This window comes from Dromiciops gliroides, chromosome 3, assembly GCF_019393635.1.
Source record: "Dromiciops gliroides isolate mDroGli1 chromosome 3, mDroGli1.pri, whole genome shotgun sequence".
NCBI classification, from domain to species: domain Eukaryota; kingdom Metazoa; phylum Chordata; class Mammalia; order Microbiotheria; family Microbiotheriidae; genus Dromiciops; species Dromiciops gliroides.
The window spans coordinates 585,969,949-585,985,137 of NC_057863.1; the positions used below are offsets into that span (position 1 = coordinate 585,969,949).

At 41.7% G+C, this 15,189-nt stretch overlaps 1 protein-coding gene across 1 annotated transcript in view; it reads right to left on the minus strand.

Moving 5' to 3' along the window:
* Positions 1–15,189, minus strand: part of DCHS1 (dachsous cadherin-related 1) — an 83,067-nt gene that overhangs the window by 23,069 nt on the left and 44,809 nt on the right. Inside the window, exons 9-10 of the mRNA XM_043992623.1 lie at positions 1,268–1,425; positions 46–907 (exon numbers count right to left, since the gene is read on the minus strand). Coding sequence (XP_043848558.1) covers positions 46–907; positions 1,268–1,425 — 1,020 coding nt within the window. The remainder of the gene's footprint in view (positions 1–45; positions 908–1,267; positions 1,426–15,189) is intronic.

Here is a 15,189-nt window from a genome sequence, read left to right on the forward strand (position 1 = left end):
GCTCATGAACTGTAGCTCTCATTCCTGCCTCACCCACACACTTACCAGTGCTAGGATGCAAGTGAAAGTGTCCGTCACTGTTGCCACCTGCTAGTTGGTAGGACAGGCGGGCAGCCTCACCCAGGTCTGGGTCACGGGCCACCACATAGAGTGCCACAGAACTAGTTGGTTGGTCCTCAGGAAGCAGGGTGGTATGGGGTGAGACAAAGACTGGGACATTGTCATTCTCATCTGTCACAAATACCCTAGCTGAGACACGTGTGCTGCGGCGCAGGCTGATATTCCGGGCCTGATCAGTTGCCTCCACCAGCAAGAGCAGGGCAGGTGTGGCCTCACGATCCAGGCCTCTGGGGGCACTGAGGGCACCAGTGCGGGGATCCAGTCGCAAGGCAGGGACTGGGGGTGACTGGCGCAGCAGGCGGTAGCGCACATCACTATTTGGGCCAGGCCCATCTGCATCTGCAGCTTGGAATGTGTAGATTGCAGCTCCTGGGGGTGGGTTCTCAGGCAGTGCTAGAGTTAGTGGGTCACGGGAAAAGGTGGGTGCATGCTCATTTTCATCCTCCACACGTAGCTCCACACGTAGCAGCCGAGGCCCAGGAGAGTAAGTTGGAACACCCCCACCCACTTCCTCAGCCCTCACAGTCAGGGCTCTCCATGCTGGCCCTGCTTCAAAGTCCAGGGGCCTGGCCAGGTACAGCTGACCTGTGGCTGCATCCAATGCAAACGTGCCCTCAGGGTCACCTCCACCCACCAATGTGTATGTAAGTACCCCTTGGGGGGCCCCTGGAAGTGCCACTGATCCCAGCAGGGAGCCTGGCTGAAGCCCCTCTCCTGCTGTCAGTGTCAGCACTGCTGGGGCTGCTGAGGCATCAGGAGCTACTGGAGATCTGGTCCGGGGCAGCACCTGCCAAGAGAAGGCATGTTGGGTTGGGTGTTTGGGGTCAGGGGGATATAAGGTTGGCAGATTCAGGGCACGGAAAGTGAGGGATGGAGGTCTAAGGGAAAGGAGGGGCCGAGAGTTCTAAAGATAGAGGGATACAGAATTTGGGAACAGTGGGTTTGGAGACAGTTGGTTTGGGAGATTTGGCTTTGAGATAGTAGGTATTAGGTTAGGAATGAGGTTTGGGGATTTGGGGGAATTAGAAATGATGAGACTGGCATTTGGAATTGGGGGAAGGGAGACTTGAGGTTGGTAAATGGGGTTTTGGAGTTGGGGGAATGGAAGCTTTGAGATCTGAGGTTTGGGGGCTGGTGGCTTAGGTACCTGTAGGAGCAGCTGGAGGCTGGTGCTTCTGGGGGGGCTGCCCTGGTCCTGAGCATTCACTGTTAGCACAAAGTGGGGCCTTTCCAGTCGACTCAGGGGCCCAGCTGTGCTCAGCTCTCCAGAGTGAGGGTGTAGCAAGAATAGCTCTGAGCCAGGGCCTGGGGAGAAAGGGAGAAGGAAAGGCCTAGGCCTGAGCCCCACAGATAGGCAAGTGACCTGAGTGGGAACTCTCTCCTCACAAAGCTCAGGCCCCATGATTCAAAGTCTGAATATGTTCCGTCATTATGTGTTATTGATTAGCCCTCAAACTTCACTTAATACAAGGCTAAGACAGCATTCTTATATGACTCTGCCCTCATAGGTTCCAGTCCCAATGGAACTCTGATTGCAGCAGCTTCTTATTTCCCTGCCTTTGCTTGCTTTCCCCCGAATTTTCTGGATCTGGGGCCAAAGGGATAAGGAAGTGAAGGGCTGGACATCCCCTTCAAGGCCCTACCATAAAGTCTGATTTATACTGGCAAACTCTGAAAGACCCAGACACAGTGTTTTGTAATGGCCTTTAGCTCAGATTCTTGGTGGTTTTTCACCCACCTATCAGGAGATCTGGAGGAAGCTAACCTCATGGGCAACCCAGGGAGATTCTTGGGCCCAGCCTGTTGAGGTAATGTACTAGATTCATCTGTTAGGTAACCAAGAGTCAGAGTCAATTATCACCACTGGCTGGGTGGTGCAAACAATACTGTGCTCATGGGACCCAAACTGCCCAATGTGTGCTCCCAGTATGGTGCTGTAGGCCAGTATTGTTCAGTTCTCACACACTTCAATCCCCAGCAGAAAAGGGGAATGGGCTCTTTTGAAAATTAAATGTTGGGGGCAGTTAGGTAGGACAGTGCATAAAGTACCAGTCCTGGATTCAGGAGGACCTGAGTTCAAATCTGGCCTCAGACACTTGACACTTACTAGCTGTGTGACCCTGGGCAAGTCACTTAACCCTCACTGCCCCCACGCCCCCCCACCAAAAGAACTTCACATTCTGGTTTTTTTTTTTTAAAGAAAATTAAATGTTGCTTCACTAGAGCTGAAATGTCTCCTTGAGGCTAAGGACTATCTCACTTTTGTATGTATCCCTAGCACTTAGTAGGTGCTTTGCAAATGCTTGTTGCTTGTTTGATGTTGGGGGATGCTAGGGAAGTTCCTCCCTCATAGCAAAGAGGAAGATTTATTTCAGCATCACCTGGCATGCTTGGGAACAACACTAGTGCTTTCTTCTAGGAGTGAGACAGGAGAAACCAGGACAGAGAGGGGCTGCCTGGTAACATAACAGAATGCTACTTTACTATAAAAAATGACAAAAAGGATGGTTTCAGAGAAACCTGGGGAGACTTCTATAAACTGATGTAGAACCATGAGAACATTTGATATAATAACAACACAGTAAAGAAAAACAAAAAACGGATCAATGAAATGACCAACCACATCATCCAGAGGACTGATGATGAAGACCTCCTGACAGAGAGGTGTTGCCATCAAGCTGCAGACATATGCATTTTTGGACATGGCAAATGTTTAGTTTTGTTTTGCTTGGCTGTGTATATTTGCTACATAGAAAAGAAAATTAATACACTGATACCTTATCTTCCTGTAAGCTCGAGGAAGCTGGTAACAGGCTGCTTATTTACCACTGTACCTTAAGTGTCACATGTGCTACATTCCAAGTGTTACTTGAAGCCTATACTTATTCACTCCGTTGTTCATTAGTTAAAAGAGTGATGGCAATTTGGAATTAGGCCCCCAAAGTCACTAAACTGTGCATACCCTTTGATTCAGTGATACCAGTACTAAGCCTGTACCCTTAAGAGTTCAAAGAGGAAAAGACTACATTTCTTTTCCAAGAATCAAAGATTTTTCTCCTTTCTATTTTTTTAAGCTGGAAAAGTGCTTTCAGTTCAATAAGAAATGCTAGGAAAAGCTGGATAGATATGACAGGAAAATGGGTTTAGCATAACAACCTATACTATATATACCACAGAAATTTCCAAATGGATTAAAAGAACAAAATATTTAAAAGTCACAAAATTTTTAAAAAGCCACATATCTCAGAACTCTAAATAGCACACTTAAACACTAGTTGTGACATGAACAATTCTATGAGATGAAACAGACTACTTATATAAAAACAAAACTTTTGCACAAATAGTCAGAAGACATAGTTCAATAAGCATCTCTAATAAACATCTGACACACAAAATATATAGGAACTGATACAAGTCACTAAGAATGAAACATTCTCCAATAAATGTCATCAAAAGATGTGAATAAAGTTCTCCAAAGAAGAAATATGAACTAACATGTATCATCTCCTATATTAGGCTTTTTTTTCCTGATGCAGATAATTATGTCTCCTCTTCTCAAATAAAAGTTTACTGTGTAACACTGTAAATTGAATGTCTCAACATCCTGTTGTTATTTTTTGGTTGCAAATCACTGAACTCCATAGTTTCCAAAGAATTAAATTTGAGGGTTCCTAAAAGGATAATGGAGAGGCATATGTGAAGTAGACATCAGAGACTTGCAACATTACAAATTTAGAATTGTGTAACAGGAGTGGCATAAAAGGTGTCATTAGATAAATGTATCACTAGAAAAAAAAAATGGGCCAGTCACAGTTACAATTAGGATCAGCCCGGCATGTTGGGTAGGTGCCAAGTAGAAGATTTATGGCAGGACATGAACAAAAGCCACATGGGATAGGCAAATATGGAAAGATCCCAGTCTGCATCATTAAAGAGGAGTACTTACTGTGAGAAATGATTATTAATAACCGATATTTTGGGGAGATTCAGAGGCTCTCCTCTTTTCTAAATTCCTCATTTAAAAAAAAGTCCCTTCTTCTTGGAGGACATTACTGAATGAGACTACATTAACTCTCCTCATCTTGGTCAGAATCCACCCAACCATGCAAAGAATTTAATTTAGAGTGAGGAAACTCATGTTCTACTCAAGCTTCAGTGGAGACAGATCCTTTTGTCTATATAGTAGAACTCTTCTCCTTCTAAAGGTCACTCTGGCCCCTTATTGAAGAGGGAACACATTCTTTGAATTGATAGCCCAAGGCTGGGGGTGAATGGAGGTAATCTCTGTGCAGGGGTCAATTCTGGGCCCTACTGACTACTACTGTTTCAAGAGTAAAGCTGGGGGCAGCTAGGTGGCACAGTGGATAAAGCACTGGCCCTGGATTCAGGAGGACCTGAGTTCAAATCGGGCCTCAGACACTTTATACTTACTAGCTGTGTGACCCTGGGCAATTACCCCATTGCCCCACAAAAAAAAAAAAAAAAGAGTAAAGCTGTGAGCTGGGGAACTATGATTGTCTTAGATAGTCTAAGAGAGAGAGATGGCTAAGTGACTATCCCTTTGTTAATAATCTGCTGGCCTTATTAATAAAATGATTAAATGACTCAGAAACTATATCTCTCAAATTTTTAATCATCACACTTTCTAGCTGTGTGACCCTGGGCAAGTCACTTAACCCTCATTGCCCTTCAAAATAAAAAGGAGGAAAGAATGAAAGAAAAAAAGACAAATTTTTAATCATCATATTACATAAAACCATAGATCTTAGAGCTGGAAAAACCTTCAGAGATCATCTAGTCCAACTCCCTTGTTTTTACTGTGGAAGACTCGGAGTTAAGCATCTTTCTCTGTGCTTATCAAAGAAACCGACTCTTTGTGGGCTAAAATGATTTCTGGTCCCTTTCTGTTTTGTTACTTTGGCAACTGCTTTTCATTCTTCTCTACAAAATGGTGATAATCAGTGTCTAAGTCTTTTATGTTATCCATTTCCTTTTTTGGGGGGGGGTGTCTTAGGTTGAATTTGAGATGTAAAATCCCTCACTGTGTCATCTCCTTATTAATCATCTTCATAACTTGGTGTTTATTTTGATCTTTACTTTAACCAGTTAGTGAGATCATGTTCTCTCTGAGACTGCACCCAATTTCTTTTATCTCTTGTTTGAACATAGTTGATTGTATGTTATTTCCCTTGTTATATTGTGAGCTACTTGGGAGCTGGAATTGTTGTGTTTTGTTTTCTTGCCTTTTTTTGTATGCTCAGCAGTTAGCACAGTGCCTAGTACATAGCAGGTGCTTAATAAATGTTGTTTGAATGACTGATCCTCCATCTCCTCAAAATCATGATATGGAGGCAGCTAAGTGATGCAGTGGATAGAAATTTAGGCCTAGGGTCAGGAAGACCCAAGTTCAAGTCTGGCTTCAGATACTAGCTGTGTGACCCTGGACAAGCCACTTAACCTCTGGTTGCCTTAGTTTTCCTCATCTATAAAGTGGAGATAATAAAAATATCCCCCTTCCAGGGCTTTTATGAGACATTTATAAAGTGCTTAGTGCAATGCCTCAAATATAGTAGGTGCTGTATAAATGTTAGCTATTATTAATATATACAAGTGCAAATCTTCAGCACAGTGCTTCAGTGCTTAGCATCATGTCCTAACTGTAGCAGATACTTAATAAATCTTCATTTAATTGATTTAAATACAAACACTTTGCTTCTTCTATTTCTTGCCCCTGAAGGAACTGTTTTAGCATTCCCCCCCCCCATCTTCCCTGTGCTCTTCTTCATACTTCACACCAGATATCAAAGTACCCAATGACTTAGTTTGGAGAATCTTGCCAAGCTCTTTCTTCAAAGAGCCCTCTATTTCTTCATCCTCTAAAACCAAAGCTGATGCATAAGCTGCAACTATTTTCATGGTGGTTTGTTTGTTTATGCTTCTAAAAACCCCTGACAAGTAGGCTGTGGAATGTTCTTTCTGCTTGCCTTTGGGGGCATGATAAAACCAAATCAAGCAGTTACATTATTCACTTCTTTTAAAAGAACCTGAAAGTCATCCTTCTAGTATACTAGTATACTTTCTTTTTAAATTTATAGCATGACTAAAAAATATAAGAGTGTCAAAAGCCTGAAAAAAACAGTGTCAGGAACACTAAAGGCAAAAACAATCCAAAGGTGGTGATGAATGGTAAGTATAAAAAAATACATTTTCTACTGATGTTGGGTACAAAAGGAAGCTACAAGGTAGGAAAGAACTCAGGATGGATGATGGTCATTTCTTGATATACACTCTCTTTCTCTTAGTCTGAGCCTATTCCTTTCTCTTTCTCCATGTTGACATGTAGGCAGCCCCCAATGGCACCAATCATATATCAGTGTTTTAGCTTAATAGGTTCACAATTTTGGAATTACTCCACAAGGATTGCCATTAGCACCAAACACAGCTTGATCTCAGAGAGGGGATGCAGGCTGGTGATGCTCTCTTTCACATCCCTTACTTAGTTTTTAATGACTCTGCTATTCATCCTTTGTTCTTGAAGAAGACATTATTATTATTATTATTATTAATTATTGTTATTGACTCTTATGTTCCCTAAATGGAGGTTTGCTCACTGTGACAGCCTGAACCCTCTAAAGGTCCATTCTCAGAGGCCTGAAAGTATTCTCAAATTGTTCAGGCGTTCACACCCAAATGACATGCCCACTCATTACACATATTCAGGCCCACTGACAACAGACTCACAATTTACATACACTGATTAACTAGATAATTACTTTCTTTCTTCCCACACACTCTCATTCCTCCAGAGCTATGCCTTCAAATTTTGCTCAGAATACACTTTACCAAAAAACCTCCTGGCATTTGACTTCCACAACTCCATTCCACCGATTACCAGAGTCAAGAGAATATCCTGGTTCAGGGGTTCAACAAATCATTTCTAAAGGAAGCTTTAGAGGGAAAATTAGCTGCCTTTTTGTTTGGCATATTCAGACATTAACACCACTAAATAGGAAAAGACAAAGCTAATCAATGATGACTTTCTTCTTGTTTCTTCCACTAATGAAAATGATCTCCAAACTGGAAAGAGCAGGGGAAAAAATGGTTCACAAAGAGCTAAAACCTAAGATATGTGACTGCTGAACTGTTATAAGCAATCTCTGAAAAATCATTGAGATTTATCGCAGGACTGGACATAGAGCATATTATTGACCTGGATTTCACAAAGGAGAATAAGGCTAAGTCAGTTTGTTTTCAATTCTTTGCAAACTTTTTGAGGGTATTATTTAAAGTTTGTTTTGTGAGTATTTAGAAAGTGAGAAGGAAATCAGCAACAACCAGTATGACATAATTAAGATCAAGTTCTGCCAGGGTAACCCCATTTACTTGTCTGACAGGCTTATTGCACTGGAAGATAAGGGAAATTTTATGAACACACTGTATTTGGCTTTCAACAAGGCATCTGGAAAATTCATGATATCTTTGTAGACGAGATGGAGAAATGTGGACTAGGCGATATTGTTATGAAGATAAGAAATTGGTTGTAATGTAGAAATGTTGGGGTTTTTTTTTTGTAATGGAGAAATGTTAACCCTCTACAGAGGTCTCTAGTAGAATGCCATAGGAATCTAAATTATTTAATCTTTTATCATTGACCTATATGAAGGCATTGATGGTATACTTATCAAATTTGCAGATGACACAAAACACAAAACAAAATAGGAAAGAGAGCTAATATATGGATAGCAGTAAGGATCCAAAAAGATCTTGAGAGGTACAACCCAGTGCTTAATTGATCTAAAGACTCTAGCTACAGGGTAAGAACTCATTATTCAACAAAAACTCTGGGGAAACTGGAATTCAGTCTAGTAGAAACTAGGTATAAACCATTATCTCACACCACATATCAAGATAAGCTCCAATAGATAACATGACTTAGACAGAAAGGACAATACTATAAATGAATTGGAGGATGAAGGAAGAAATTACCTGTCAGATCTATGGATAGGGGAAGTGTTCATGATCAAAAAAGGATAAAGAGAACCAAAGAAGACAAAATGGGCGATTCTCATTACATAAAATTTAAAAGATATTTGCATAAACAAAAATAACACAGTTATAATAGAAGGAGAAAAGAATAACTGAGTTGGAGGAGAATCTTTGCATTAAGTTTTTCTGGTAAGGGCCTCATTTCCAAAATATATAGGGAACTGATTAAAATTTATAAGAATAAAAACTATTATCTAATTGATAAATGGTCAAAGAGCATGAATAGGTAGGAAGGAATCCAAGCTATCGATAGGGGAAAAATCACTAAAAATTAGAGAAATGAAACTTAAAGCAATTCTGAGGTTCTACTTCAAACCCATCAGATTGGTAAAGCTGACAAAAAGGGAAAACGACATATGCTGGAAGGAAACACATGAATGCACTGTTGGTAGAATTGTGAATTGTTGCAGCTATTCTGAAAGCAATTCAGAACCATGGTTCCAAAGTTATTGTGCATATCTTTTCATCCAGCAACATCACCACTGGGAGACAAAAATCCCAAAATGATCAAAGAAGGAGGAACCTATGAACAGAAATATCATAGCAGCTCTTTTCATGGTAGCAAAACTGGAAACTAAAGGGATGGAGAGTTTCAAAGTTGATTATCTTTACAATTGTTAAGATTGTTTAAGTTATTTCCTGGTTCTGCTCGTTTTTACTCCATATCAGTAAATTGTTTTCCTTGTTTTGCTCATTTTACTTTGTATCAGTGCATACAAGTGTTCTGAAATTTAATAGGGATGACCTGCATATAACTGGTGGAAAACCGCTTAGTGAGCAAATTAGCAAGGATAATAAGAGATGGAAATAGTCAATATTAGAAGGGCTATAAGAAGATAGGATCACTACAACACTATTGGTGGAATTGTAAATTAGTCCAACTATTCTGGGAAAAAAAAATTAGAATTCTTCCAGAAAAGTCACTAAACTTTTCATACATGAATATTCTATTCTGAGGCATTGGGGCCAGGAAAATCAAAGACAGAAAGAAAGACCAGATACAGTATATACCAAAATATTCATAGCATCATTTTTTTTTTTGTGGTAGCAAAAATCTGGTAACAAAGTGGGTGCCCATCAAGGGCTATGGAAATGGCTGAACAAATTCTAGTATGTGAATAAAATATAATATTATTTCACCATAAAAATAATAAATTGGAGGAAGCTAGGTGACACAATGGATAGAGCACCAGCCCCAGAGTCAGGAGGACCTGAATTCAAATCCATCCTCAGACACTTGGCACTTACTAGCTGTGTGACCCTGGGCAAGGCATTTAACCCCAATTGCCTCATACCCTCCCCCCCAAATAAAATAAAAATAAAAATAATAAATTTCTGGAATTCAGAAAAAATAGAAGGATTTGTATGAGCTGATGTAGAGTGAAATAAGCAGAACTGAGGGGACAATATGCAAAATGACTACAATAATGAAAATTTAAAAACATTAAAATAAAGTCTTAACACTGGGTAATTGTAAAAAAACAACATTGCTTCTGGAAAAGAGATAAGGAAAGTTAACTCCTTTTTTGTAAAAGGGTAGGGGACACTATGGGTCACCATGTCAGTTGGTTTGTAGGTGTTTGTTTTTGTTTTTTTTTTAAGCTCATGGGGAGAGCTATTTCTGGAAATTTCTATGATATAAAAACAAAAGGAAGCAACAGATCCTATTAAAATGACCAGCACAAATGATAGTATCATGGTATTATAATATTTCAATGGATCTGTGATCACAATGTGAATATTCCCTCCATTCATGCAGATTTCAACCTATTCTCATTCTGGGTATTTTTTTAAAATTTTCTCCTATAGATCCTCCAGCATAGATATAGTTTACTGGAGGGAATTCCTATTGGTCTTTTTACATCTCATGAGTACCAGTGCAGCATCTATAATACATCTATTATCCTTTGCCTTTGTATGAGTGGCTTACCTCTGGGGGGGGGAGGGGAAGAGAGAGAGAGAGAGAGAAAGAGAGAGAGAGTTATTTAGTGCTAAGGGCCTTCTTGTATTGTTATTTATTTCATGGGTTGCTGTGACCAAAGTATTTAAACCTTCATGCACCTCTCTGTATTTAGCTATTCAGTTATGGAACAGTAGACTGTTGTTAGGACCATTCTCAAAGCTTCTCTTGCTTGTTAGAACTTAACCAAGGCTCTTCTGGTATAGCCTCTGAGAATTCAGAGTCACCTTCATGACATAATGAGCCTCTGGGATAAAACATTCATATTAAATCTGGCTTTCTGTAAACACTTTCCTGGATACTCAGGCTGCCAGAGCCTTTCCTTCTGAGATCACCTTCCATCTTCTCTGTATAGATCTTGTATTACCTAGTTATTTGCGTGTGTTCTACCCCATTATACTGTGAACTCCTTGAGTAACGGGATAGTATTTTTGCCCTTTTTTGTATCCTTAATGCTTAGCACAGTGCCTGGCACATAGCAAGTACTTAAAAATGTGTCAGCTGCTAGGTCATTGGTGATTGTTGGCTACATTTTTATTTTTAAACCAATTCCTATACTTGGGTTAAAAAAAAAGGATTACATGAATGAAAACTGGAGGAGGCATGGCTAGGCAACAGTTAAGTGAAAAAGGTTAGGGACTTAGTAAAATACAAGCTCAATCATATTTTACTCCATTTATGTAAAAAAAATACTCTAACAGTAATTAGAAAAGTGGGAAAGGCTGCTTTGAGAGCTAATCAGCTCCCCATTTCTGGATGACTCCTTGATGGTGATGGTAAGAGAGTTCCTGGGACAGTAGGGTTGGTCTATATGCCTTCTGAAGTCCTTTTCAGCTCCAAAATTCTTTAAATCTCTGAGAAGGCCCACACACTTGAAATTTTGTTCCTCTGGTAGTGTGCCAACTTGTTAGGTTACACTAGGTTGACTACATTTATTGTACTAAGTCCTATGCTTGGGTTCAAAAAAATCAGCTACACAAGTATAGGATGGGGAAGGCATAGGCTAAGCTTCAGAACATATGAAAAAGATTTGGAGGGCTTAATGGATCTCAAGCTCAACATGAATCGGTAGTGTGACTTGGAAGCACCACCCCCATCCCCAAAATAAACCCTAACAGAACTTTATGCTATGTTAATAGAAGCATAGTGTATAGAAACAGGGAAGTGATAATTCAGTGCTTCCCTTCTTTGATCAGACTTCATCTAAAGTATTATTATAAGCAGTAATAAGTGGAAGTTGAAGAGACAGGTTTCAGTTTTGTGAAAGGAAAAACATGTCATTAACAACTCTAGCTGTCTCAAAGTGGTATGCACTTCCTCAGGAGCTAGTTCCCTTCCTGTTATTGGAGGCCAGATGGCTCCTTGTGGGTGCTGTAGAGAGAATTTCTAGTTCTGTAGGGTTGGACTACATGCTTGCTAGGATCTCTTTCAGCCTTAGGTTTGTGAGTCTATAAGATGGTCCATGTGCTTGAAATTCTGCTCCCCCCAGTAGTGTGTCAACCACTCAGTCACTGCCCAAAGATCCCCCCAGAACAACAATGGTGAAGTTAATGTTTCTAGATGGACTAAGAATGATGATTTTTAGTAACCCTGTAGGCCCATAAGTGTATGGCTGCAGTGCAGTGAGGAGAGGGTATGGCTAGCTTGTCACTGTTATACAATGAGGCTATTTTAAGCTAATTCCTTGCATAAATTCTTTGAGAATACTTTGTCCTTCCCTCTCCATAGGATTTTGCTGACCTTGCTCCATGCAGACCTCTTCCCAGCTTGGACCACAAGCTCTCAGACATAGTTCATGATGGATGTTTATTCATTCATTCATTTGAAAAGAGGTCTCCCTTCTCTTTATGACTCCTGAGTGCCTGAAGCTCTTGCAGAAATCTGTTCCTGAGCCTGAACCAGACTCTGAAGACTGAAGTGCCCAATAATAATATTTGACACTTTAAGGTTTACAAAATGCTTGACAAACAGGTGGCTCTCATTTAATCACTAGGTTCTGTGAATCCTCATGTTGGTGAATTGCAGGGCTTCTTGGAATTTTATGGATCCAGTTCATACAGTGAAACCAAGTGCCCTTGAAACCCCACAAATCACTGATGAGACTATCTGAACAGATTGTACCTGCCTGGACCAGTGAGCCAGGAGCCCACACCCCTGAGAGGCATGGCAAAGCAGCCTGAACATCATCCATTGTGCTTACTTCCTAGGGCTTTTCAGAGCCTGTTGGTTGGTGTAGTCATATCTAGACATTGAATAGAACCCAGAGAAGGCCACCATTTTCTCTCTGTGCTGCCTGGAGTGGCCCTATACCACCAGACCCCAAGATGGAACTCTTTTCTGGGTCATAGACATCAGGGACGTTTTCAGTGCTGCTGAACCAGAGCTAGTGGTTTATATTACAACCATTTTCATCTACTTCTGAGACCCTGCCTGGTATTTGATAAAAATTGTTCTGGGTTCTCCTCTGGTTGGCACCAGCACCAGATGTCTGCCAGACTCAATGAGTGCCAGCTTGAGAAAACAGCGATGGAATTTAGAGGTTCAAATATCTTAACTTGGCTCCCATCTTGATCTTCCTAGATCTTTATAAATAATTGCAGAGACTAATGTGGTTAAACTCACAAAGGAAGGGACTGGCAGTGGGGTGACAATCTTCCCCTCAGAGGCCCTTGTTATACTCCTTCTACAAGTTAACCTTGACAGAGAAGAGTTCCACCAAATGCTAGAAATCTACTTGTAGTTGAGCCTGCATTTGGGGCATGGAGACCCCACTTTGAGAGAGGTCAGCATTTTATCATGGTCTACCCAGACCTCTGAGAGGCAGCAGGTCACTATGGAAGGCACATTGGCTCTGGATTCCAATTCCATCACTAATGCTACCTGAATGACCTTGGGCAATTTCCTCTTCTGGGTCTCAGTCTTCTCATTTATAAAATGAGAGGGTAGGACTGAATGGGCTCTTAGTTTCCTTCTAGTGCCGAGTCCAAGAACCCATGTTGCTTTAAGAGTCTGGAAAACCCCCAGGCTGCACTTCTCATCGGTTTTGCCAATATCTGATTCAATATCTATCAGCTATTTTATCCAGGGATTCTATAATTGGTGAGCAAATATCCTGTCACGAAAACTAGAAGTTGAACACTCAGTTGATCTGCCCCCACCCCACCTGACTCTGTCGCACAAATGCTACAATTGTTCAGCTGAGGCTGGACCTCCTGGATCTGTTCTGCTGGCAGCAGGAACAAGACAGTAATATCTAGGCTTAGCTATCTGTACTTCACATGGCTGTGACCTCTGCACTTGAATGAAAGTCAGTATCAACTGCCACCTGCGTCTGTGTTTTGTCCAGAGATGTCTGATGGATGGTGCTACACAAGAGGCTAGTGTTAGGCATGAGGGCCCATTCAAAGCCTTACATGATGTCACTGGAGAACTTAAGTTACCATAAATGAGACACATCTGCTGATAGGTCTGTCTGTGCCTTTACCATGAGCTGGAGATGCTGGCTGGTTAGTTTCAATTTCCGCTGATTCCTCTCCATAGATAATTTAAAAAAAAACCAACAACAGACATTTACACAGAACTTTAAACAGCTGTAAAGTTGCAGCTAACTCAGCTCACAGTCTAGTGAGCAGGTCGAGTGGCTGGCCAGGGGCAGATTATAGGGGTCTCTACTGGCACTGAAGTGGAACTCTGACATTTTGCCCAGGATTGTATACAGGACACAGTCTTGGGTGGTGGTCCCAGGTGGGGGAGGGTCCCAAGCACGCCAGTGCTTGCAACCAAAGTGAACCAGATTTGTTTCCGGGTTAAAGAGCAAGCAGCCTGTGGTTCCTTACATACCAGAACACAGGCCAGTTGAGCTGAGAACATGCCTCTCCTTAAATCTTACCACCTGGAACCCCCTGAAATTTGGGACAATGCATCAAGGAAGCAGTGCTCCACTTTAAGAAGGAGTCAAAAGTCAAGAAACAGCTGTGAAATGTTTTACATCCATCATCTCTCTGAACTTGCCTACAAGCCCATAAGGTAGGGAGTACAGGTGTTGTTGTACTCATTTTACAAATAAGAAAATGAAGGCCGCAAGATATGTCTGTGGTCAAACAGCTAATGAGGGTTATGGGTTGGGGGCGCAGATTTGAACCCAGGTCTAACTGAGTTCATGTTCAGCACTCGATATAGTATACCCTGCTGGCTCCATCTGATTCAATTCAACAGACATTTTAAAACATAGCAAGACATCCCTTGGTAGGGCCGATGCTGGACTTCAGTGCAAGGACTTGCCATCAACCCAGCAGTGTTAGGCTATCTTGATGGCAGTGCATACCTAGAGCAAGGCAGTTTACTTCCTGCATCTGAACAGTCCTCCATACTCCTCATCTCCAAATGGACTCTCCCTCAGCTTATTCGTTTATTTTTAGGCTACCTGACTTGCAGTCCTCCAGCTACAGAGCCCCCTTTCCACGGCACATCACTCCTAGTCTGACGGCCAAACGGCACAGACAGATCTTGGAATGGTATCTCCAAAGTGACACCTCCTAATAACTCCTGCTCCAATGGGACTCATGCTGGCTCATGCTGTTTTCTGGGAAGCTCCTGAGCAAGGACAAAACCTGCATCTCTCCTTTCCTATCTCCACAGAGTTCTCTCAGCTACAACCTGTGCTCTCTACTCTCACAGGGGACCCCACTAGTCCATGCCCTCTTTACCTCTCCCTTAGACGACGACACTGCAAAAGCCTCCTCACCGGTCTCCTCTCTCCATTCTGCACGGCGGCTGCCAAAATGATTTTCCTTAAGCTTGGATCTGACCGCATCAGCCCCCTACTCAATACACTCTAGTAGCTCCCGATTTATTGCCTCTAGGCTAAAACAAACTCCTCCACTGGACTTGTAAAGCCCTTCACAACCTGGCTGCAGGCTCTCTCTTCCCATCTCAAGATACATGACTCCCCTTCCCATACTATGGAGCAGCCAAACTGGCCTTTTCTCCATTCCTCATGTATAGTGCTGTTTACATACCACACAAGCTGATAACAATCTGACCCCTTGGCATCAGTCCTTGGC